The 25989-nt window shown below is 44.6% G+C and overlaps 1 protein-coding gene across 1 annotated transcript; it reads left to right on the top strand.

Annotated features, from left to right (window-relative positions):
* Window positions 1-3942: 3942 nt before the first annotated feature.
* RAB36 (RAB36, member RAS oncogene family) lies at window positions 3943-19328 on the top strand. Its single transcript, XM_015416676.1, has 10 exons — window positions 3943-4011; window positions 4196-4287; window positions 7120-7185; window positions 8475-8576; window positions 12419-12483; window positions 12632-12683; window positions 15552-15633; window positions 18192-18282; window positions 18702-18821; window positions 19264-19328. The coding sequence occupies exons 1-10, from the start codon at window positions 3943-3945 to the stop codon at window positions 19326-19328; spliced, it is 804 nt and encodes a 267-aa protein (XP_015272162.1).
* Window positions 19329-25989: the final 6661 nt, after the last annotated feature.

Raw genomic sequence — 25989 nt, 5'->3', positions numbered from 1 at the left:
CACGAACTGCTGCATGGTGAGTCGTTTCTCTCCCTCTTTGCTGAACAATCTGAATCCTAATGAGAAATATCCTGATTGTAAATGTAACAGCAAGTATTAGATCTGTAAAAGAAGGGCTTAAGTTAGACCCCATACTCCAGTATCCTGTGGCTTCCTTAAGTGTGAGTCAGCTATTTTGTTTCGAACAAGCGTTTTGGCAAAACTGAGCTACAGAATGAGGGTTTGTGCTCTTCTTGTGAGGGTTAAATTGGCTTTTCTGTAGATTAAATTGACACAAATGTAAGACCCACACTGGTAATAATGTATATTTGATTTCTCTACCATGTTTTGTCCAATGTGAATAACATTCTTGGTGAAATGTTTTGGCACCTGGGATGGAAAATCTGCCTGCCTTGGTTGGTTTAAAAATGAACACAAAATTAACATCACAAGTATTTCCTTTATCTGCTGTCTGGTTGGATTAAAGTTCCTGCAACAGTTGTTACACAAAATGCAGTCCGGATACAGGAGGGTTTCCATGGAAGAATTTGCCTTTAAACAAAGGAAAAGAATGTATATTGTCTTGTGAAGAACACATTTTAAAAACCCTTTGCCTGAGGGAATGAGGTTTTTTAGTTGGGCATTTTGTGCATAAAGAGGTTAGGCTAGGTTAAAAAATAATCCGAATAGATATCCAGCATGTTGACTCTGGCATGAGGCCCTCACAAGGGGAGACTCCTATATCCCTTTCAGTGGCTTTGTGGGTTTAAGATGCCACTCACCTTTACTATAGCAACCTAAAAGCACCTTTTTATTGGAGAAAGACCTCAGTATTTTATTACGAAAGGAAATGAAAGACTCCTCAACAACAGACTGCAAATTTCCTCTGCGTGAAATAAAAGCACGAACAAGTTAGGGAAAGCAGATATACTGGCAGGTTTTTACAGCACAATTCAAAGTGGGAAATTTGACCCTTACATGACTTACAGGCCAAGTTCTGCCTTAAAACCTGCAACAAATTATACGGCAGGAAAACCTGTCTTGGTGGTGAAATTTGGGGTATACACACATGTAACTGAAAAAAATGGTTCCTTTGCTATCTACACAGATTGTTGGAACAAGTCAACACAGAATATCAGCTCCACATTGGGCACGTCTGCTCCAAAGTCTTCATGGTGGGCCCAGCAATGATGCAAGGATAATGAAATATATAGTTCAGCCCTCAGACTGGGGTTTTTCTTATAAGAAAACTGATTTAGAACTGGGTAATCAGAGCAGCCACTTGACTTTGAATTGCTTGTTTGAGTGTAATTGTGTGATCTTGCTAACCAAAATCAGATTTTCTTTACAGGAGCAATAAGTTGCCTTAATCATTAATATATTGCACACGAGGTTGGATACCCTCAACTATAATAACAGGCCATTTTATGTTCTATCCTATTGAGATTTTTCCTGATAATACAGATGCTACAGGTGTCAGAGCCATATTTTTGACCAACCCTAATTGAGTGGAGAGGAACAAAACCCTGGGGATCTGTGAAGGTCATCAAGGAGATCCACAAGCCCTTTGTAAGGACTGTCTTGCTACCATAAAAGCTGAACCCTCTTGGTTTTCTAGGAATAGGGCAGAGGCTTGTTCTCAGGGAAGGGGATAGTTGTCTGCTTCCCCGCCCCCCCAAAAAAGATTGTAGAGCAGTGCCCACAGTCACCTAGATTCCAGATCTCCTCAGAACACTGTCCAGAAAATAAACTGATTGGTTGTGGGAGCCAATAGCTCATCCATACAAACACTAATGGGTTGGGTGGCACCAAGGTCGTACAGTCTTAATGCAGCCATTCCTTGTTATTTCCAGTATAAAATGAAACTAGTTTTCTCTGTTTTCCAGTGCAAGGAATTTCAGCATACAGACAGAGAAATGGGGCTCTGAATCTGTGGACAGTAACAGCCAATTGTGACTTTCAAGGTTTTGTGTGACTCTAGTCTTCTTCTTTTTTTTAATTCTCTGGGTAGCTCTGAAAATGTTTCCAGGCCCCTTCCTACCCCCATTCAGCTGTCCTCTATCTAGAAGTTATTAACCAATAAAAAAGAGAGAACCAGTGTGATGTAGTGGTTAAGAACAGCAGACTCTAATATGGAGAACTGGTTTTGATTCCCCACTCCTCCCCGTGAAGCCTGCCAGGTGACCTTGGGCCAGTCACAGGTTTCTCAGAACTCTCTTAGCCCCACCTACATCACGGAGTGCCTGTTGTGGGAAGAGGATGGGGAGGTGATTGTAAGCTTCTTTGAGACTCCTTGGGGTCAAGAAAAGCAGGGTATAAAAACCAACTGTGGCCCCGGTCACACAGGCCGGAAAATGCGGGGGAGACGCGTGGCTGTTTGCCCCCGGGCAAAATAACGTGCGGTTGCGCGATCAGACGTCCCGTGGAGGTCCCGTGGTTAGGGGGGAGGTGCCGATCAGATGGCTAGGCAGCAGCAGGACTACTGAATGGCCGGCGGGACATCGTGGCCCAGACAGGCCCTGCGGAAGGGCACTGGGTTCCGCGGGCCGCCGGCACTGGAGGCCGGGCCAAGGTGGCCGACGGGACAGACACCCCCGCCCCGTGGTGGTCCAGGAGATCCTCCCGGCTCCGCTCTGGAGGTCTGGAAAGGCACTTCGCAGAGCCACCCACACGCGTGCTCCTCCTCCTCTGCTGTCAAAACTGGGAGGTGATGCTGATGGCCAGGAATGACACCCCCCTGCCGCCACCGCCCCAACAGCAGAGAAACCCGGCCTCGCTTTCAAGAACCAGCCCCCCCACCGGAGTGAAGCGCCATGGCCCCCGCCACCGCCCACCTGCCTGCCTGCCTCTCCCCACTAGGCCTCGCCACCCCCTCCGCAGGGCACCCCGGTCCGCCATGACAGCTGCTCCCCCCTGCGTTTCTGCTCCTCCTCCTCCTGTGGCCAATGCCGCTTCCTCCTCCCCGCGGTTTCCGGAAACTAGTACCTCGGAGGTACTAGTTTTTTAAACCGCATCTTCGGTGGGAAGCCTCAGGTGAGCCACGGGAGCGCTACACTTCCCAGATGTGGCGATGTGATCGCGCCTGGAAAATCCACCTATCTTCCGTCTCTGTAGCGTGGCTAATGCTCCGTGTGACCGCAGCCTGTTCTTCTTTATTGCTGCCTTACTTGTAAAGTCCTACGTACTGAAGAGCTGAGTCAGAATAAAACTTGGGATGTTATTTGCAGACTTGGCCACCTGTGTGGCCTGAACTTGTAGGCCATTTACAGACAATATAAACATTTTACTTATACTTGCTTTCAAAGTATAGCTGATATAGCTGTCACTGTATTGTTTTGGAGATGGAAGCCTACATGGGGCATTTGTGGTTTGTCCTGTGTACTTTGAGAAGGAGTTATTTGGCACATAGTAAGAACCAGCAGGGCAGGAGGGGAGGGCTTAGGGTTGCCAAATTTTTTAAATCAATGTGGAGGTTCATATTAGGGATGCTAGCCTCCAGATGGAACCTGGGGATTCCCTGGAATTACAACTCCTCTCTAGACTACAGAGAACAGTTATCCTGGAGAAAAAGGATCCTTTGAAGGGTGGACTTTATGGCATTGTATCCCACTGATGTCCCTGTCCTCCCCAGACTCTACCACCAAATCTTCAGGAGTTTCCCATCTTGGAGATGGCAACCCTACAACCCCCCCCCCTCATTGGTGGCCAGTGGGGATCTGGCAACCCTAGTCCATGGGCTGCTAAAGTTTGAGAACCACTGCTCTAAAACATAAATGTGAAGTATGATTATTGTTTTATTCTTTCTCTGTGACCTCCACAGTTACTGTCTGATGTCTTTTTTATTAGAATTTTATTCTAGTCTTCAGCAAAAAAAAAATGGTGCCCTTAATCTGGTGGGTTTATGGATGGCAGTTGGAAACTGTTAGATGTTTCATACTTTGTAGGATAGACTGAATTTGGGCAATGAAGACCACTTTACTGCATGTTGTACCACCAGTGAGCAGAGACAGAATAATCTCCCACTTCCCAAAAGTAAGTGAACTTTTAACTTTTGTTCATTTCCTTACCAACTTGGGCTGTTCTCTTAAACAGACCCATTATAAAATTGTGCTTCAGGCCTGGCAAAGAGGCCCTTATGACTGAGCTGGGGGAGCACCTGGAAGTCCTATACACCATCCTGTATAGAGACAAGCACCTACTCTCTTTGTTTCTGCAGTGGTACACACCTGAGGCCTGCCTGCAGTTCAAAGATCACTTCCACACCCAGGTGGGGAGCGCCTGTCAGCGACGGAACACTGGTGCTGTCGGGTGAGTTTTACTTCAAGGACAAATCAACATTTGCATTCTAAAATCTACTGCAGTGTGCTCCCTACTTCCTCACGTGGTGAGGAGTTCCAGGGATAGCACTAGTTGGGTTTTTGAGGAGGTAACACTGGAGTCTTATTTTTAAATATGTGTTGTATTTACAAATCTACAAGTAGAGCACAGGTGGAGACAAAGAATAAAGGCTTATAGGGAAGTAGATCTGTTGCCCTACATCAGATTCCCAAAGAGGGAAATCCTTATCTTCCTGGTATTTCAGCCAACTGAGGCCCCGGTCACACAAGAGGTTTTGGGCTGGGAGAGAGCCGGATAGGGCCGCAGCAAATGGGCGCGATCCCACCGCAACATTTGGGAAGCGTTGCGCGCCCGTTCCTGATCCGGCCCTTCCGCCGAAAACCCCGCAGCAAAAATGAACCACCTACTGAGGTGGTTCATCCGGGAAGTCCGCATCAAGGCCGGCCGTGGGATCGCTGGCGCGTCCTTTTGCCGGCGCATCCCCGGCTCCTGGCCGAACTGCGCATGCTCACACATGCGCAGTTCGGCAGCCTCCCCCTCCCGACCGTGTCTTCCTCCCCGGCATCTGATCGTGCCAGGGAGCAACGGCGCCGTGGCTCAGGGGATCTGTGGGATCCCGCCGCGGCGTCTCTATTTTGGTGCGGCTCTATTTAGCCGCACTTTGGCCGGTGTTTTCCCTGCTGTGTGGCAGGGACCTGATAGTAGTTTCTGTCTTGTGTTCAGGCATTCAATCACATTTTGCAAACTCTCCCATTTCTAACAAGCTGATTCAGTGCCACTTTCTATAAATATTGAGAAAGTCAGCCAGGTTTGATGTCACTGCTAATCCAAAGGCTCAGTTGCCTTTCTAAATAGATCACCCATTGCAACAACATATTCAGAGGCCCCACATTGGCTTTAGGATAAAAGACTGACATGGTACCCCAGCTCTTTCTCTACTTCACATGGGGACAAAATCCACCTGAGATTCAATCCTTATTCCTATTGTACAGTTCTCCTTAATTTCAGAGAACTGCCCAGTGAATTATTCCTCATGGGTTAAAGCTGTCTGTTTTGTACTTTGCTATCTCATTTTGCCCCAAGTTAAGGTGGCAGATATGGAGTACTATCAACTGGCATTTTTTTCTTAAACAAGCCTGGTTGAAGTGAATCCCTGATATTTGACCTCTTCGACAGCCAGAGGTGAACAGGCAGGTGTTTGCATTTTTGTCTATCACTTTCCTCTATGAACTCACTGAAATCAATACCAATTCTAAATTTCTGATGAGAAAACAAATTACACCAGTAAAAATGGAAACCTGGACTGCAATTACCTGCAGAGCAAAGGTGGAAGTACCTTATGAAAACAGAGTATGAACAACAAAAGCATAGTACATAGTCATACCTGGGTTTGAAAATACAGTCCAAGAGCTAGCATTGGCTGAATGAAAGCATGGGAAGTCCTTGTTCTCTTCCTGGGAGGAGAAGGCGGTATGGTTTGTCCCAGGCTGTTTTTGATCCGAGGGTTATAGACTTCAAAGGCTGTTTCATTATGGCCAAACGGCTGTTCCAGATATTGGCCATTTCCACATGGGTTATATGCCCAGAGTCCAGTGGTGTTGGGAAGCATTTTTTTCACATTCCCTATAGCATCATAGTACATTTGTGCACCTCCTGGTTTCCCCAGGTTTTCTCAAACCTGCTTTCCTGTGAAATTTTGGGACAGATTCCAGCAAAGCCTGGATTGTTGCCGTGTGGATCAGAAAGTTCAGATTTTCCTGCTCACATGGCAGCTATTTCCCCTGATCCTGTCCCTTTGGTGGCCATTTCCTTCCCTTGCTACCAGGAGTAGGGTTGTCAGCTTTGGCTTGAGAAATACCTGGAGATTTTGGGGATGAAGCCTGAGAAGAGTGGGGTTTGGGGAGAGGAAGGAATTCAATAGGGTATAATGCAATAGAGTCCACCTTCCAAAGTGCCCATTTTCTCCAGGTGACCTGATCTCTGTCGCCTGGAGATCAGTTGTCATCCCAGGAGGCCTCCATTCACCACCTGGAGGTTGGTAACCCTAACCAGGGAGGGATGTTTCATTTGTTAAAACTGGTAGCTCAGTACTGTTATATCAATATAATGTTATAACAGTATTTTAAACAGGTTCTCTGAATTTCCAGCTTTCATTTAAAAAAGTGTCTAGCCCCTTTTGTTGTGGAGACACGTCTTTCCCCTTATTTCTCCACAAGGAAAGAGGCTGGAGACTTACTGTTCTTTAAAGTGAAAGCTGGGAATTCAGAGAACTGCTTATGCATATTGTTATAAAGTTACATCAATATGACAATATTCAATTGCCTATTTTTCATGGCCTAGGGGAGGGGGGATGGCTACTGCCAAGGGACTGGGACAAGGAAAGTACAGGGGAACCTGTGGAAGTCCTGTTGCTGCTATGCTGTTTCAGCAGCTACAGTAGCAACAGAGAAAACTGTAGAAGCCTGTCCCTGTGTGGAAACCACCCTGTGTGGAAACCCTAGATCTAGTTTCCTTGAGCATGTATGATACACATATTCTTCACTGTGGATGGCTCATGTTACTGTTACAGCCTCTAGTGATGGCCTTTCTGGTATCCTCCACATTCCACTGTGAGGATGGGGGAAGGAGATGGGGGTGGCAAGAACAAGGAGAATAAAGAGTCAGCTGTAGTATATGTGGAAGGAATTGAGGAGGAGGGATCACTAAGGACCCAAGCAAGAGAAAGAAAGAAAGAAATAGAGGAGAGGTTATTATTCTGGTTACTACACTTAATCTTAGCCTAATGTGAAAATGTGTTCACAGGTTAAAAATATCCAAAGTGGTTGTGGTGGGAGACCTGTATGTTGGAAAAACAAGTCTCATCAACAGGTACAGTGAATATTAACTCCTAGCCCAGGGGTCTGTCAAAACTGTGTTTTGCAGTTTTATAAGCCCCTTCAGTTGACTAGTTTATGGTGCTATAAACTCACAGTCAAATTGTTGACATCCTCGTGGAGAACTGTCCTTCATAAAGATGGTACAAGGCTTTTCCAGATAACCCCTCATGTATAGTTAGTAAGATGGTCACATCTCTAATCTCTAATCTAGAGTACACCACACAGCATCCTGTCCCACAACAACAAAAGGCCACAGTGCATGTGACTTGAGACCACACAGTAGTCAGTGAAGTAAGAAGGAGAGTCAGGAACTTTTAAAAGATCCTAATGTCAGCTTCAGTAGCTGATACTGTATTGAGAAAATTAAATTTTATTTGCTAGCCAGGCAGAATTGTAGCTAATGCTGAAGTGATCTAAATTTGCTTCCTTCTTCCATAGTGGATCCTCCCTCAATTCTCTGCTTCAGGATTTGATATCAGTCTTCTGTCAGATTTTTGAAATTCAATTCCTGATTTTTGAAATATTGCATGTAATTTTGGGCCATGGATAGTAGTCAGTGTAAGGTATGAATATTTTCTGCACTGGTACCATTGCCTATACTGTAGCTTCCAAGATTTATTTCAATCAACAAGAATAAGCAAGTCCTAGATAAGAAAATTTCTCTCTTCCTCCTTCTTTATACATCTCTAGCAAAATATCAGTTTGGTGTAGTGTTAGGAGCATGGACTCTAATTTGGGAGAACTGGGTTTGATTTCCTACGGCTCCACATGTAGCTGCTGGTGTGACCTTGGAACACTCACAAGTTCTTTCAGAGCTGTTCTTTCATGGGCAGTTCTCGACAGAGCTCTCTCAGCCCCACCTACCTCACAGGGTGCCTGTTGTGGGGAGGGGAAGGGAAAGGGATTGTAAGCTGCTCTTAGACTCCTTTGAGTAGTGAAGGGTGGGGTATAAATCCAATCTCCTCCTCCTCTTCAATGGATCAATCTTTCTACCCTGTTTCCCCCTGCACCTCAACTTTCTAAAAAAAAAATTTGGGGTACTTTTGCATTTGTGTGTGTGGGTGTGTGAGCGCCCGTGCCTGGAAGTCATGGCGACCTCTAGAGAGTCCTACTGGGGCATGGAGAACATTCAGAGAAGTGGCTTGATAGCCTGCCTCTGGCCTTCCAGCCCTGGTATTCTCTGGAGGTCTCCCATCCAAATACTTGACAGGGTCAGCTCTGCTTAGCTTCTGAGATCGGGCTTGCCTGAGCTATCCAAGTCACCACTTTTTTCCATTGCAGGTTTTGTAAGGATGTGTTTGACCGTGATTACAAGGCAACCATTGGAGTGGATTTTGAAATTGAACGTTTTGAGATAGCTGGAGTTCCATATAGTCTCCAAATGTAAGTTGGAATGCAAACAGTGCTTGCTACCTCTTTTTTCTTTTTTACATAGAACTTCTGATAGAACCAGATCAAGCTTTACCTAGTGGTATATAATATCACCTCTAGGGTGGCTGTTTATGATTCTGATCGATGCCAATAAAGGTTTTGAATTGAAATTGAATATCACCTCTAGCTGACATGTTTGGACAAAACTAAATATGATAGTAGGGGATTTGTGATGGGATGTCCAATTTTTTAAAACAATTGTTAATAGCAACTGATGGGAGAGGCAAGATGAGATTGAGGCTGTAGTTTTGGGGAAGGCATTTTGAACCCCTTGCCATCCAAACACCAGCTTTCCAATTTATATTACTCCTCCTGAATCTGCTATTTGCCTCATGGGAGGAAAGCCCCCCCCACATCCAGCACCTATTAATTTCCCCCTGCCAAGGCAGTACAATTGGGGGACGGCAGTGTTTACATTGATAAAGTAGTGTAGGGGGAAAGGGGTTAAATCCTTCCTCCAGTGCTGTGGCCATGGTACAATTTGGGGTACCCTGCAGGTTCATGAATTTCTTACCAAGAAGTCTAGTTTCAGCCTTAGCCAACATTATTCATATGGGGCAATTGACTTTTCCAGTTATAAATCCTCTTTCTTAGGGCTATAAGCTGTACAACCAAATTCTGTGCTTGCCTTCTTGGAATTAAATTCCACTGAATTCAGTGGGACTTGTTCTGAAGTAAACATGCCTAAGATCACAGCCTTAGGGTATCTGATGTTAATAAAAACAATTACAGCAACCAAGTATTGAAGAGAAAAATACTGTAGGCAATATATTATTTCCAATGTTAAGAATTGCAGTGTGTGCTGTAGCATTTCTTACGCTGTTTTTGTTCTAATGAGCTATGATAGGCACAAAGAAGACAATATTGAAGAAAAGCCACCACTTGTTAGAGAACAAAGGACATCTTTAACATGGTTTCCTTGACATACAAACAGGTTTCTGTGTTTGGACATGAAGAGCAGAGCAGCCATCGGTCTCTGGACGGCAGGGAATACTTAAGCAGTATTTTATATTATCGGAATTGACACAGTTAAAACAATTACTGTCTGTGAACATGGGGAAAATAATAGAACAAATATTGATTCTTTAATAGTTAAAAGTTTTCATTACGGGATGGTAACCCATACAGCTATTATATGGAATTGCATCCAGTGCTCCTGTAATGAAATGGAGGCATTTTGTGTGTGAAAGTCAGTTCTGTGCCCACACTGCTTCTCAGTCCTGACTTTCCTGAGCTTGTTTATACTCAGATCATCCCCTCCTTCTGTCTGCTCTCCTCCTCTTTACTTTAGCTCTTCTGCCAGCCTCACCTACCTCACAGGGTGTCTGTTGTGGGGAGGGGAAGGGAAAGGAATTTGTAAGCCGCTCTGAGACTCCTTTGGGTAGTGAAGGGCGGGGTATAAATCCAATCTCTTCTTCTCTTCTTCTTCTTGTTTGTCCCACATTCCTCTTCATATTCCATATATACTTTCTTCAGGCTCCTTTACTCAGACCCATCTCTGGTCTGGACAATGCTAAAAATATCCTTAGAGGTATGTGCATTACAGTTTAATGGTTTCAAAGAGACCCATATTGATTGATTGTGATATGGAAATACCGTTCAATTCAATCACTTAATTAACTCATAACTAAATATTATTTAAATTGTTGGCAGCCCTATTCAGGCATTTGTGCCTGTTACATCAATTAATTAACTCATAACTAGACGTTATTTAAATTGTCGACAACCCTATTCAGATATTTCTATTCTGGATCTCTAAACTCCCTTTTTGGCATGTATTATAGCCCCATACACTTCCCTCCCTCAAAGGCAAGATTTTCCCTCCCTCATTTATTTATTTATATTTATTTATTAAGATTTATATCCCTTTACTGACTGAGCTGCCCTAGTAATGTGTTTTCTTCTTTGCTGAAGAACTTTGGCTGTGCCACACTGTCACAGTATGATAATCTGGCTGTTAACTCAGCCCAGGAACCTGAGGGAAGGATCAGGAGCCCACTTTAACTTAAAGAACTTAAATCGCACTCTCAAAGCATTTTGAAATTCAAAAATAATTAAATATTTTATTTAACATAGAGGGAAAAGGTCAGGTGAAATCAGGGCTTGAAATTTCTGAGGTAAAACCAGTACATGCACAGACTTTAATTCTTATATATCAGGCTAATGAGAGTTTCTTAAGCTATTCACAGTTACACTATGTTTATGTTGAAAGGCTTTATCTTTATGTTGAAAGGCTTTTGTTCCAGTGTTTTCTCCAAACACTTCAGTACATTTTATTTGAGTATTCCCTGACTCTTTGCAGTACCCAAACCCTTTCTCTTGAAACACCAGTACTCATCTTGAGTTTTCAACTGACTCTTAAGGTTTCTAAAGGCAGTTTCTAACCACACCAGACCAGGGATCTTTGTACTCTTCAGAGCTAACTCCCTGTTTGACTGGGTAGAGAACTTTCTTCTCTTTTTAGAAGATATATCCCCTTTTCTTGGCCTGAATGGGAGTCTTTGCCTACTTCCCAAACTTCCTTGCCAACTTTCCCCTAGTTCTCTGTCTGTGTTAAACTGCTCTCAGCTAAGGCTGAAATCAGACTGCATCCAGTCAAGGGAGAAATCTGACTGACCCTCTTCTCAGCATGCAGCTCTCTCAAGACTTTCTCTGCTCAGCTGATGCTAACTAGGGATGGGCATGAAGCAGCACACAAAGCGAAAGTCATCACGACTCATGCCACTTCATGTGTCATGAACAGCCACCTCTGGCGATTGCTTCATTAATGAAGCGATCCACAACTTGCTATGTTTTGTTTTGGAAAGTCATGGCACTTCATTGGGCCAAACAGCCTTGCACTGATCAATCAACTCCCCAGGCAATGGGGAGGAGCTTACTTCTGGGTTGGGTCACCCAACCGTAAGTGAACTCTGAAGGCATCTGGGTTGGGCCAGCCAACTGAGATCCAAGAATGATCACTCTTGGAGCTCAGTTGAGTCGGGCAGCCCAACTTGATTGACCTCCCAGAGTGAGCTCTGAAGGCTTTTATAGGCCTTATATGCCCTTATATGAGCTCACTTCTGGTTGGGGCTGTGGCCCCACAAACTTCCCAGAGCACGAACTAGTTTGTGCAATGGAGACGTTTGTGGAAGTTTGTGCTTCATGAAAACTACGAACCTCCACGAGCCTCCATTTTTTCCGGTTTGTGCCCACCCCTAATGCTAACCAATAAGATTGCTTGTAGCAGCCTGTCACTCAAAGCTCTCTGTTTCTGTAAAGAATTTACCGTTCACAGTCCTTCAGCTGTTTGTACAGCACTTCTAAGCTTTTAAAAAGTACAGTCTATCACAGCATGCTTAGCTGGGAAGCTAGACCAGTTCTGTTTCTGGTGTGCAGGAGCATCTTCCATGGTCTTTTTGGTCAAGTCTAGTAATTCTTGCCCTGTATTCCTGGCCATATTGATGACAATTGTTTAAGAAAGCTGCATCAGTCTGTTGTAGAAAAATAGCACAGGGTCCTGTGGCATCTCCAAAACAGGTAAATATGTTGTAGTGTAAGCTTTTATGGGCCAGAGCCTGCTTCTTCAGATATAGGGAAGCTCAGTCTTGGATGTGCCATGGGACTAGTTTTTGTTTTTTAAAAAGAACAATAACTAGAGAATTGAATGTTTTTTAATGAAAGAGAGAGACTCTCTGATGAAGCAGTAACATGCCACATTGTTCTTCAATGTGTTGCCATCTCTAGCTTCATCAGGTTTGTTAAAGTTGTGCTCATTTGGACTGATCTGACTTTCCTTATTTTACCTTGCCCAGATGGGACACAGCAGGTCAAGAAAAGTTCAAGTGCATCGCATCTGCTTACTACAGAGGAGCAGAGAGTAAGTAGAGAGCTGCTTCCAGGGTGATCCCTTCATTCTCACTTATTCCTCCTATTCTTTAGCCTTTAACTTCTGTGTAATGAAACTAGAAAGACTCGCATTCTGCTGTTTCATCGAGCTTTTATATTTTCCTGTGTTTGCATTGCAGTTATTATAACGGTCTTTGATTTGGCTGATATCCAGACTTTGGATCATACCAAGTAAGTCAGCAAATTTTGTTTGCAACAGCTTTTTATGTAAAGCTCTCATAAAGTTGAACTGGGATTCATTAGGTACAAAACAAGAAAGGATGCAATGTCAAGCTATGGTGTCCCAAAAATGTGTACCTCTAAAGCAGTGGCTCAAGTGGTTAAGACGCTGAACTGCAGGCTGTGGAAGGTCGGTAGTTCAGCAGTTCGAGACCTAAGTGTGCTGCATGCTGGAGTGAGCTCCCGTCTCTAGTTCCAGCTCCTGCCAACCTAGCAGTTCGAAAGCAAGAAATTGCAAGGAGATAAATAGGTACCACTTTGGTGGGAAGGTAACAGCATTCCGTGCGCCTTGGTGTTTAGTCATGCTGGTCACATAACCACGGAAACGTCTTCGGACAGCGCTGGCTCTTCGGCTTTGAAACGGAGATGAGTACCGCAACCCTAGAGTCGGACTCGACTCGCTTTCAAGCAAGGGAAGTCTCTAAAGGTATGGTACCTAATGGCTCCAATAGGGTTTAAGAAGATGGCAGCTGAGGCTTGCTGGGTTGGCTGTTTTGTCTCCACTGTTGTCTGCAGTAAAGCTATTCCTTCGTGCTCTGCTACATGTGCAGTACAGAGGAAGGTGTACAAGGTATGAGCTGTGCTAGTTAAAAGTGTATGGCTCTGATTCCCATCTGTTCATCCTCTTGTAACCCAGCAGTAACTCCACTGACATAAATGTCAGAGCTGCAGCAGATGGTCCCTCTGTGCTTCTGTTGTCTTTACACATTATCATCCTCATTGCTTCCTCTTAGCCTCTGATATTACCTGGTTGTTGTTTTTTAAACTTGGCCTTGTTGCTTTATCAGTGCTGCTGCTTTACGCCAAAGACAATCTCAACGCTCCAGGGCTTTCTTCCCACCCCCCTGAAATGGGAATGATTGGCTGAATCATTCCCTAGTTTTGGTGGGCAGGAAGAACATCTCCAAGGGGACCACAGTATAAAACAGTATTTTTGAAAAGGAAAGAGCATATGGTGTGTGTTCATCTGCCAATTGCTTTCCTTGTGCTTTTAATTTCCTGTACCCCGTGCCCCTTCCTCTTGTTCTTTTAATTTGATTACTTAATTTCTCTTATATCCTCTTTCTATTTTGTACTGTATTTTCACACCACGATCAATTCCATAGGGGATTTTTCCAAGATCCTGTTTTGGAATGAATAAATTTGGCAAAATGTGTCAGCTTAACAATTGTTGGTAGATTACACTAGTAAAAATTATGAGTTAACAGAGCCTTTTGCCACCAGTCTAGCCAAGGTCCACTATCAATGTCGAAAGCGATAGCAGACAGGGAGGTCTCAGGGCAAACAATACAGCCATCTCATCCTCCATACCTAATTTTAGAGAAAATGCTAGCAGTTGTTTGTATGCATGTATAGATAACAGCATCCCTACTATGAAATGTCATTTTTATTTCGTTGTTTCCCCGTAGTACTTAATTACTAAGACCTGGTTCAGTCATGCAGGAGAACGAGGTGGTAGAATGGACTGTAGCACTTCAGAACAGGGGTGGTAGACTCAAGCTTTGAACATTATTTTATATAACAATCTGTGTGCAGATGATAAGTCACTTTGGGAGATGACTGTTGGAAAAAATGGGATATAAATTTAACAGACAAACAAAAAGTAGCTCAGCGGGGAGAATGGTGTCACTCCTTTTTCATTCTGTGTAGGTTCCATATTTGCAGGGAGTTCTTAAGAAAAAAGAATATCCCAAAATGTGGTCCTCTACCTGCAGTTTGAAGTACTGTAGCCCATTCCATCACCTCGGGTCTCTGCCACCTCATCTGTAATCCCCTTGGAAGCAGGGGTCCGTACAAACCCAGTGTCTACATTTGGAACAAAAATTGAGCCTACAGGATGGAATGGAGATGTAATAAATTAACTCAGGATATCTGTGTCGTTATTTATTAGATTTATAATATTGATACAGATATTGTAAATTAATTCATTACATCTCAGTTCTGCCTTGCAGTTAGCTTGCAGTGTAGCTGAAATGGTTCTGCACATGAGAGAGCCCTTTACAGGGAAGCATTTTTCACTTGGCCTCAGGTGTCCCTCCTCACCCAGACCATGGGGTGTCATGATCAGGCAAAAGATCAGCTCCTTTCTCTGTTGGACATGTGAAAAAAATGTATGGCTTCTTTCTGGGGTAATGTGCTATAGGAGCTGTTTCCACATGGGGATATTTCCCTGTGTGGATGTCTGGATGCCCCTGCATTTTTTTAAAATCTTCCACATGCTGTCATGTTTTTTCCAAGCACAACTTTTGGGGCTCCTGGGCTTTCTCATTTGAGCTGGATCAAAGAAGGTTTTCCTTTGATCCAGCTCTCAGGAAGAAGCTCTGGGTAGCTGTAAGCGAGACATCCATGTGGAAGCTTCACCCACAACCAGTCTGAGGAGTCTGTTCAGAATGGCTCAGCTAAGTTCTGTATTCCCCCACCATCCCTTTGACTGGCCTTTTTTATTTTACTGTTGAGAGTCATAGTGTCCTTTTAACTGCAGCTAAGCCATGAAGGGGGAAAGGGGGGGGGGTTGCCTGGATGCCAGGGGTAGCTGCGGCTTGGCATGATTGTTAGTGTGTGAGCACTTCTGTACCGACATGACACTGAGGCAGGAATGGGGTGTGCATATGCATCCCCACCCACCTCCACACAGTTTGCTGCTACTTCTACAACAGGGGTGCCTTTTCCTGCACATAAGTGTAAAGAATTGTAATGACCTGCTCTTGGGCCTGTCTGTGCCTTCCCTGTTTCCAAACAGATGTCTCTACAATGGGCTGATCCTGCATCTTCTTTTATGACATTTGAAAGCATACTATTTCTCTTCATTTTGTGTTTCAGACAGTGGCTTCAGGATGCACTGAGGGAGAATGAACCAGGGTCCAGCTTCATCTTTCTAGTTGGAACAAAAAAAGATCTAGTGGTAGGTAGCTCATCAAACCAATGGTGCTGCTTGAAAAAGTAGTTCCTGTACTTATGCCTGTACAGCACCTAAATACAATTCCTTTATCTCTTCCGTATGTCACCTGCTGTCTGTCGTATTGTAAGCTACTCTTCTTCCAAGGAGCTCAGGGCAACACATATCATTCTTCCCTCTCTCGTTCATCTTCACTTCAGCCCTGGGATGTAAGTTAGGCCAAAAGAGGTCCAAGGTGAGTGTCATATCTATAGAGATTTCAACTCAGGTCTCCTCAGTCCTAGTCTCATTGCTGTGTCGCACTGGTTCTGAGATGGCTGGTAGATAGTTGGTCCTGCTGCACGATAGGGGTTAGAAAAGGTTCATCATAATTTCTCCATTACTAGGATGTTTACAAAGAGTCAGCTGGAGTTAAAGGTGAAAACTGTGCTGGGAGGTGTGCTCACAGTTCAGACTGATAGGACTGGGTGCCTAATCGTGCTTCAAAAGCCTTCAGGTACCCAGAGTCACTCACACAGGGTGCAAAATACTCTGATCAGTGGCAAAGGGTGCTGCAGTTTTTGTTTGGCTCCAAGTCCTTTTGCCAGCAAAGACCAGTAGCAAGACTGAATACCTACCAGCAAATATCCCAGTAAGAAGAGGGAAGACCTCTCCTGAATCCTTTTCACATCCTAAGTCCATACTTTCTATGGGAGTCCTTGGTTTAGAAGTGCTGAATGATTTGCAGCAGTCTTATCCAGGACAGGAACTTCAGAGTAGCCTTTTCCCTCTTCCTGGCATACCTGGCCATATGTCGGGAGGAGGAAAATGGTTATTATGAAGTTACTGTCCTTGATTTTAATTAGTTATTTATTTCAATACAAGATCAGCACCGGAAAGTCAGCAGTAATAGTAGAAAACAAAAAGATAAAAAAGCACAAAACAGTGAGCATGGATTGTGGGGGGACAGAGAAAATTATGCCCTCCTCCGATAGAGAGGTAAAATCATTGAGACTCAGTCAGCTTCTTGCATATCCCACATGCCCAAAGGCAAAATTTGGCAACTTTATTAGTTATGTTCTGGGAAGAGTCTGCAAGAAGGAGAGAGACATCAAGTTGTTCAGATCTTCCTGGTAAAGTTGACAATGTTGGAGCGATATATTGATATCAGACATCATAGAATGAGTAGTGCGGCAGAGCATGTTCAATAGACTCTACTTTCCCTATATGGCATGGATAGAGCTGTTGAGGGAGTGGGACACGATGGTATGTGCTGTCCAGGAGGGCAGAAGGTAAGGCATTAAAGCATGCCAGGGTAAAAATTCTCTGATATTTGGAGATCTCAAAGGATCTAAGATAATCTGCTGGTTGAAAGCATTTGGCATACTGCAGTACAATTGAATATTTCTGTATCTGTGCCCTATCTGATTGTAGGGCATGATCCAAGAACCACCGTTTAATTATTTCTTTTGCCTTTTGGTACCCAAGATGCAGTAAGACTTGGGGGGAGAGGCTGTGCCTCTGGAATTTCCCCTCAGTTGCTCTTTGACAGATTGAATGGTGGCTATCAGCAAGGATCAAGGGTAGTAGACCCACTGGATTGAAGATGAGTTTTAACCAGTAGGTGGACGCGAGTCTCTTAAGGGGATCAGCCCAGCCTCTAGTCTAAGAAGGGCATTCAGAATACATCACAGGACTCCAAGGATTGTTCATAGGAACTTGGATTGTATTGCTTCCAGCGAGCACCTTTCTTTGTAAATACAGAGCTGGGAACCGTATAAGAGCTGGGTGACAACCTTTCCTTGGAAGACCTTGATTGCTGCAGGGATAAAGGAGGCTCCTTTTGTGAAGTAGATTACTAGAATGACAGAGTCTCTGCAGCATGCAGTGTCTGAGCTCTCCAGTGTCCAGATGACTGTAAGACTATACCAAGATATTTAATGGTTTTTGTTTTTTCAGTGTTGTGGCCCTCTATTTGCCATCTATGGATCTGATGTTTTTTGGTAAAGATGAGGGCTTTTGTTTTTTGGTAGTCTATCACAAGGTGCTCCTCTTTTCAGTACGAGGTGAAGGCATGGAGTGCTCTCCTAATGCCCACTTGTGAATAAGATAGGATGAAAGTATTGTCTGCATACAGTAAGGCAGGAATCATTTTATCAACAAGCTTTGGAGAATGGAAGGTTGGATTTCTTAGGTGTTGCACCAAGGAGTTGATACAAGAGCTAAAAAGTAGAGGAGCCAGGATACAGCCCTGCTTAACTCCTTTGTCAAGTGGGATCTTATTGGAGAGATGGCCTTGAGGACTGCATCTTGCTTTTAGGAACTTTCCTTCATGCGGCGAGCGAATAAGTACATAGAGTCCGTGGGCTATTGAAGAGTTCTCAAGCTTTGCCTTTTTGCTGTCCTTGATGAAAAATCTCCTTGAGGCATTGCCCCATTGTATGCTAGGATGCCTACAATGACCTTGCTCAGTAGCTTCTGAACCCCTGCCTCAGATAAAAAGCTTGAGGTTGTGTAGGGGAGAAAACACACAAGCAATATAATTTGCAGAGTAAGCAATTCCTGGTGTTTTGTTTTATTTTCAGTCCACTGCTGCATGTGAGCGGACAGAACTGGATGCCATTCACTATGCCAATGAGATGCAGGCTGAGTACTGGTCAGTTTCAGCCAAAACAGGTTAGTTGAGCTCATTGAAGTATGGCAGAGTGTGGGCAAAATGGCAAGGGATGAGTGTCATCTCCAGGAGTTAACATGTCATATTGCCTATGAGATTGTCTGCGTATGTGTTAGGAAAAGCAGTTTTCTTTTGTAGCTGTACTCAGCATTTGATCATTTTCAACTGCGTACATGCTTTGGTTCTAGCTGGTCTTACTCCAAGATGTGCCAGAAGGTTCTACCCCAGTAAATTTGAAACCTTATATTTTTTAGGAAGGATGCTCAAAGTACATGCTCTCACCTTTTTAGAAGGAAAGATATTGGCCAGATTTGACAGGTTCTCCATATGCAGCACACGTGTGGCCTTGTATATCACTCAAGTGAGTTGTCACTCAAGTTCTCTCTCTTCCTCTCTCTCTCTCCCCCCCCCGTTTCTTCAGGGGAAAATGTCAGGGAGTTTTTTTCCAGAGTTGCTGCCTTGGCCTTTGAAAAGTCCATGCTGATGGAACTGGAGAAGAGCAACAGCCGCATGGCACAGATTGGTGCAGGAAACCTTATCAGTATGTTTAGTAATCATCAGCTTAAAAAAAACTTTGATCATGTTTGATTCAAGTCTAGTAGTACCTTATTGACCAACAAGAGCTTTACAGTATAAGCATTTGAGAGTCAAAGTTCCCTTTGGACTCTCCAAAGCTTGTACCCTGAAACTCTTGTTGGTCTCTAAGATGCTACCGGACTCAAATGTAGCTGTTTTACTGCCGACCAACACAGCTACCCTTCGAAATTTTTATCATGTTAAGAGTGGTGGATATGAAAACCAAATTCCATTTGTCATGGAGACTTAATGCTGAAAGCACAGAAGCTGTCTGTATAACATTTTCTCTGCAAGGCTGTGCAAGAATTTCTGGAAAACTGTAAATGAGACATTGATAGTTGTTAGATTCCTGGAAAGTGATGCTCAGAAGGGATTAATCTGATCCTTTCTCTGTTTCCTCATTACAGATATAGAAGGAACTTCACTGGAGGCTTCAGAAACCAACCATCAAGCCAACGTAGGCTGCTGCTAATGGCTGGACTTGCAGGCTTCTCATACCAGCAGCGCTTCAGGAAGCTGAATTTTGGAACGAAGAAGCAGTGCAAACCTGCCCTTTGCTATGCGTTGTGTTGCCCTTCAGTGGTGCAGACTTCTGTGTTCACGTGGCGGGAACCTATGCGCCTTTTCAGAAGAGGATGTTAGCAACACAGCCTGCCTGTCTTTAGGAAAATTGCCACTTGCTGAACTTGTACAACCTGTTTCCTTCTCCAGGAGAGGAGATGGCAGGCTTGACTAGGGGAAGAGTTCTGGAACAAGCTATTGTATCTTTTGGTGAATTGAGTTAAATTGATGGACACTCTCTTACTATAACAGCTTCAAATCCTGGTTAAGCTGAAACCCTGGTTGAGTGTTAACCCTGGCTCATTGGCAGTGTCAGTGTAACCCTTAGCCATGGCTGAGATCAGCAGAAGGAGTCTGCACTTGAGAGGGAGTAGAGTATGCAAGCCCATGGTTTATTCCCTAATCCTGGTTGAGAGTCAGACCACATTGATGTCTGCACAGGCCTGTGGAGAAATGTTGTCTGTATTGTTTGGAAAGGCTTTAGAGAATAATCCTGCTACACACACTGTTTTAGGTCTTAAGAACTCTTGTACAAAGCACTGGAATTATTTCTGATGCAGTGCAATGTATATGGAGTCCAGATACATTACTTTGAACTAAGTATACTTCTGATTTCCTTTGTAAGATTTTTTTTAGGAGCCAGAATTTTTATAGACTGCCGTGCCCCCTGATGTGAAAGGGGAGAGAAGAGACTGTGTGCAGCGTAGAATAGCTTGGCTCTTGTATTCTTGCCCAGAAGCCTGTGTGTTGGCTGATTCTGGTGATCTTCTGGTTCAGCTGTGTGAATGAACTCTGCTGGCTGAACTGTTAACAAGGCAGAAATGCTTGTCGCACAGCACTGGAAACAAGTGAATTACTTGTAAGCCCATAACGTCTTGTATTGCCAGAACATGCTAATGCAAGCCATTTGTGACACACCACGTCAGTAACCTGAAATGGTGTGGGGGGAGATCCCAATTCTGCCATCATTCCCCTGCCTGCTCACTTAGAGGAAACTTTTACTCCCCAGGTAAACAGTTGATTTGGTATTTACAAGCCTGCTATAATAGAATAAACAATTGGAAGTAGCTTTGTTCCAAAGAATCCTAAATCCACATCTATACTGTTTGTATTATGTGCATTTTTAAATAATTGAGTAGACATTTCAGCTTCTAGGTAAAGCCCTGGTACATACATGCAGCTAAATGAGATGGTAGAATTTTGAAGTGATAAAAAGCAGTGTACCATTTCAGACTCAGGTGGGAACCGTTGAATTTTAATGCTCCCCTATGTAAAACTGTCGCGAAGAGTCGGACTCGACTGTGCGACTGAACAACAATGTAAAACCATATAAAAATTAGCTTATCAAAAAGAAAGTTTCTGACATTGCCTTCTACGTGGTGTGATAGTTTTGCATTTATAGGGAATGATTATTGATCAGGAACTTTGAGAAGTGTAATCTATTGCTTGTAGTCTGAATTGGGACAGTCCATTGTACTACTTTGGCATGCTGCAACTTTATTACCACCTCAGTGTGTTGCATGTCAAGACCAGGCCTTTGCCTGTTCATTAAAGGGAAACAAAAGAATGTGCTTTTTTGACCCTGCCAAACCTGCACAAACAACAGAGGACAAAACTTACTAACTGAACCTAATTTATTAGCTTGACTGAATCTAATCAGAGCTGAGTTTGTAAAAAAAAAAAAAAAAAGACTAGAGGGGGAAAAAGAAGATGAGGAAAACCTTCAGAATTCAAAACTAGTCCAAGGCTCCCGTCACACGGGCAGGAAACTGCGGGGGGGAAGCGTGGCTGTTTGCCCCGGGGCAAACTAACGCGCGGTTAAGCGATCAGACCTCCCCTGGAGGTTCCGTGGAGGTCCCGTGGAGGTTCCGTGGGAAAGGAGAGGTGCTGATCACAGGACAATCCTGCGCGCAACAAAGAAGTGCGCGGTGCGGCAAACGGGTGGGGTTTTTTTGTCGTGTACACCATAAATGTGCATGCTCCGTTGGGTGCTTGTGCGCATCCACGGAGACTTGGAAAAAAAACCCCCTTGTTTGCAAGGGGACATGGGTGGGCGCCGGATGCCACCGGAAACGCGATCAGACGCCCGCCCTTGCCCCGCAGTTTCCGGAAACTAGTACCTCCGAGGTACTAGTTTTTAGCAGCGCGGTTTCGGCGGGAAGCCTCAGTTGAGCCACGGAAGCGCTACGCTTCCCAGATGTGCCGGTGAGATCACGCCCGGAAACTCCGCCTGACTTCCGTCTCTCTAGCGTGGCTAATGTTCCGTGTGACCGCAGCCCAAGAAGATAAACCATTTGGTAAGGAATTTCCCATTTGGGGAAGAGGCAGAGAATGGGAGCAAGAGATGAGCAGGCCTTGCCTTTGTCTCTGATTTAAGTTACGGATGTCTGAGGCCAAATTGTTTCTTTAAAAATTGCTAAGCTTTTATTTCTTTGTCCAATGATGCCACCGTTCATGTCCCTTGGGTTGGCAAGGACTGCAGTCAATCTCTTTGGAAGGAGAAGGGAATATGTGGGTTGAGTGGAGGCACATTTTTTTTATCGACAGCGCTAGCATTTTTAATGCTGTTGTCATCTGACATTCATGTAGCTCCTCTCATGTCTGTTTCTACAGTGGATGACGCTTTGAATCATGTTTCTCATTTCTGCAGACAGCCCAGCCCAGCTGAGTGGTCAAGCAGAAGGCATGGCTCACCCCAGCAGGGCAGGCATGAGTAACACGGCACTGATCTCGAGGTCAGTTGAGAGGGGCCAATAATCTGGCTCACAGTTCTTGGTTAATTTTTTTAAAATTTCTAGCCCTTTCTATGGTTTCAGGGTACATTGCAAATAAAATACACATGGCCCAGTAAAACCAAGAACCCCCCCCCCAAGATATATTCAGTGCAGTTCATACAAACTGTAGCCTGAAATCTCACATTCTGAAACTGCTAAGATGTTTGGGCCTGTTTGTATTTGTCCAGCTAAGGTGAAAGATGGTGGAAGGAAGAGAGAGGTTTATGAAATGATGTACAGAGTAAAAATTGACTTGAGAAGAAATCTGCTTTTCTGCATTTCATAGGGTTTCCATAAGTCAGAAACGACTTGACAGCACTGAGACACAAACATTTAGGATAAGGACAGAAGAAGAGCCTGCTGGATCAGACCAGCGGCCCATCTAGTCCAGTATCCTGCTTCACACAGCAACCAGCCAGTTGCCCTGGAGGGTGAACAGGGCATAGAGGCTTTCCCCTGCTGCTGTCTCCCAGCACTGGTTTGCTGCTTCTGGATATGGAGACTCCCTTCAGTCACCATGGCCAGTAGACACTGATGGACCTCTCCTCCATGAATCTGTCTCTGTGCTCATGGCTAACACTACCTTCCCTGGCAGTGAATGCCACAGTTTAATTACTCATTGAGTAATAAAGTATTTTGGTTCATCTGTTCTGAACATATTTCCAAACAATTTCATTGGCTGCCCCCAAATTCTAGCATTATGGGAGAGAGAGAAAAAGCTATAAAATACCTATGAAAAAAGTTCAGGGAAGAAAAAAACCCAATAACTTCCCCACATCACAATTTATGGAATTTACTGCTATAAAAGTCGCAGTGACCAATTGTTTGAATAGCTTTAAAAATAGACAAATTCATGCAGGAGGGGAGGCTTGTCAGTGGCTGCTGGTCATGGTAACTCGGGCCCCAGTCACATGGCAAAGTTGCTGCGGGAGAGGCACGGGATTTTCTGGGCGCGCTCACACCCCAACATCTGGGAAGCGCAGTGCTCCCGTGGTGAACCCGTGGCTCCCCGCTGAAGGTGCGGATCTCTTGCCTCAAAAACAAGGTGCGGATTAAAAAAGGTGCGAAGGTGCGGATTAAAAAACTAGTATCTATGAGGTACTAGTTTCTGGAAACCGCGGGCCAAGGGCGGGCGTCTGATCGCGTTTCCGGTGGACTTACGTGGCATCTGGCGCCCGTCTTTTCCGGTGGACTTACGTGGCATCTGGCGCCCGCAACAGCGCCCAACAGCGCATGTGCACAAAGAGCAGTTGCTAGTGCGATCACGTGGTGCGGCTTCTGTGCCGCGCTGCAGGATACCCATCTGGTCGGCATCTCCCCCCTAACCATGGGACCTCGACTGGGACGTGTGCTCGGGCGGCCGTGCGTTAGTTTCCTCCGGGGCAATTAGCCATGCCTCCCCCCCGCGATATCCGGCCCATGTGACCGGGGCCTCAGAATGGAACTACATTGTACACAGGGAGAGGAAAGACATGAGGACTATGCCCTGCTTGCTAGCTTCACTGGGCATCAGAGGCAGATTTTAATGGGGGAGTCTGGCAGCAAAAGCAAAAAAGAGACGTAGACATGTTAAAGACTGATGGGTGCGGTGAAGCAGAAGCTTTTGTGGGTGTTGCCAGTTTTGCTCAGTGGAGTCCTGGTGCAATGGGCTTTAGCCTATGAAAGCAACTGTTTTAGAGTATCTGTTGGAAGCAGAGTTCTGCATCAGGTGGACCTTTGATCTCTCCTAACAAAGGCCATTCTGCAGAGCATCCTATTGGGCCTCTTTAATAATATGCAGTTAAGGACTCTTGTTAAGGGCTCTTCCATCATCCCTTGTCTGCATAATAGAGGAATTCAGTGGCCTGTTTTCAGGCAACAGAAATGATTCAGTAGCTGATTTGATGCCATCACTGTTTCATTTCATTTGGTGCTGCAACCCATGTCCAGGGTCACCGTGGGAAGATAAAAATAGTTTTTGTACCAAGTCTTGTCCCATTTCCTCTTCTTAAAGCACATTTGTTTTCTTTTTAGCAGTAATAGCCTTTTAAAAATTGATTTGTACAGGGGGGGAAAACACCAACTGTAACCCAGCTCAGATCACATTACGCCAGCCAAGAAATTGCTCAAACTGGATGATGCAAAGTTTGGCTGAATGATAAGACATTCACACCCATTTGTTCATAATTTCTTGGGCAGATGCTCATGTCTTGGCTTAACTTTTATTTTATGTGTGTTATTAAGGAAAGACATCCATGTGAGAGAGAGCGAGAGAGCGCACACTCCTGTTTGTTTGTCATATAGCAGCCTGCCCTTCTGTGAGGGGAGAAGGACAGCACTGGTGGCAATATGGACTTGGAAAAATGCTTGACATTGTGTGAAACCAGCTGGTGAATCCTCCTCCTTGTCCTGTCCATGGGGCCACACAATTCCTTCACTGTTTCCCTTAAGGAATGATTTAGGGAGGCTTGTGGAGGGACAAGATTAATCGCTGTGGTGTGAGGGAGGAAGCCAAAGCAGTTTCTCCCACTATGAACAGTTACCTTAACTAGTTTGGTATGGGCGGGCGGCGATGCAGAGGAGAAACCCCCCCCCCTGTTTCTGCCCTTCAGTTCTGCTCCCCTCCCATTTGTTTGCTCTTTGCTTTCTATCCCCTTGGCTACCTGTCCCATCTTTTTTACCTGTCTGCTGCTTCTCCTGCCTGGTTGTTCCTCTTCCCTTCTGCTTCCCTCCCTTCCTGTGTTAGGTCTGATTCTGCCCCCCTTTCTGTCTCCCATTTTACCCCACCCTGGCCATCCTCCATCCCCCCTGTCGCCTTCATCAGTGCTTTTATTCCCCTCCACCATGCGTCTGGCTTTGCTTCCCTCCCTTCATATACTGACTGTCTTTCTTCTCTTCTATCATGCTGGTTCTCTTCCCTCCCATCCCCTACAATGTCTTCTTGCTCCTCCTGTCTTCGCCCCACTCCTGCTTCCCCACCCCCATCTTTTGTATCATCTTGGTGGCTGAGTGCTCTTTTGACTTGCTTTGAGAACCCAAAATACCACCTGATTGGATTGCCCTGTGATGTTGCCATTGCCATGGGTGATTATATCCACCCCCCTTTTTTAGAAAAAAGATTTCCCAGCAAACCTGAGAGTTCCTTCTGTGTTGTAGAAATGTCCATCTTAGCCCTCCATGAGCCCCTTTAAGGATTTTTTATTGGAATGGGGACCATTTGACATATTTTCTGAACCTGGACCCAGAGAATGGGTCAAAAAATCCATGCAATGGGGCCATGGATAGACAGGAGGGATATTTGCAAAAAAATCTGGAAAGGATGGGTTTAAAAAAATATTAGAGAAGCAATGTGTGTACCGGTAATGGGCAGTAAATTCAGATGACTGAGTCAAATCATAGGACTTCTATTGATCTGTCTTTTGTTAAGCTTCCATTTAGTCTTCTGTAACCACTAGTGGAATAGCACCTACATTTTAATTGTCATATTTAAATATCAGGTTCCCTACCCCCTTGGATGGGATCACTAAAAGGGAATAGACCTGTTTAAATGTATAATTTTATTCAGCCTTTTGTATGGGTATGTGTGTGTGTGTATTATATATAAAAGGTTCTTTCTGGGGCTCAGGTCTGCCTGGAAACATCCTGGTGATGAGCCTGATATGTTGAGGGAGGGTGTAGTTATTCAACAGTGTAAGAAGGGCATTGTGCCATTTGTTCAGAAACACATTCTTCATTAGTAGTTTGCATATTCAAAGGCTGCACCCTGGCATGGAGACTAGATCTTGGGGAGCTGATTAATCTCTGGGAAAACAGCCTACC

Source organism: Gekko japonicus, unplaced genomic scaffold (assembly GCF_001447785.1).
Source record: "Gekko japonicus isolate JY-2015 unplaced genomic scaffold, Gekko_japonicus_V1.1 scaffold16, whole genome shotgun sequence".
Taxonomy (NCBI): Eukaryota; Metazoa; Chordata; class Lepidosauria; order Squamata; family Gekkonidae; genus Gekko; species Gekko japonicus.
Note: the sequence above shows the minus strand (reverse complement) of the source record. Positions and strands in the feature narration are given on the sequence as shown.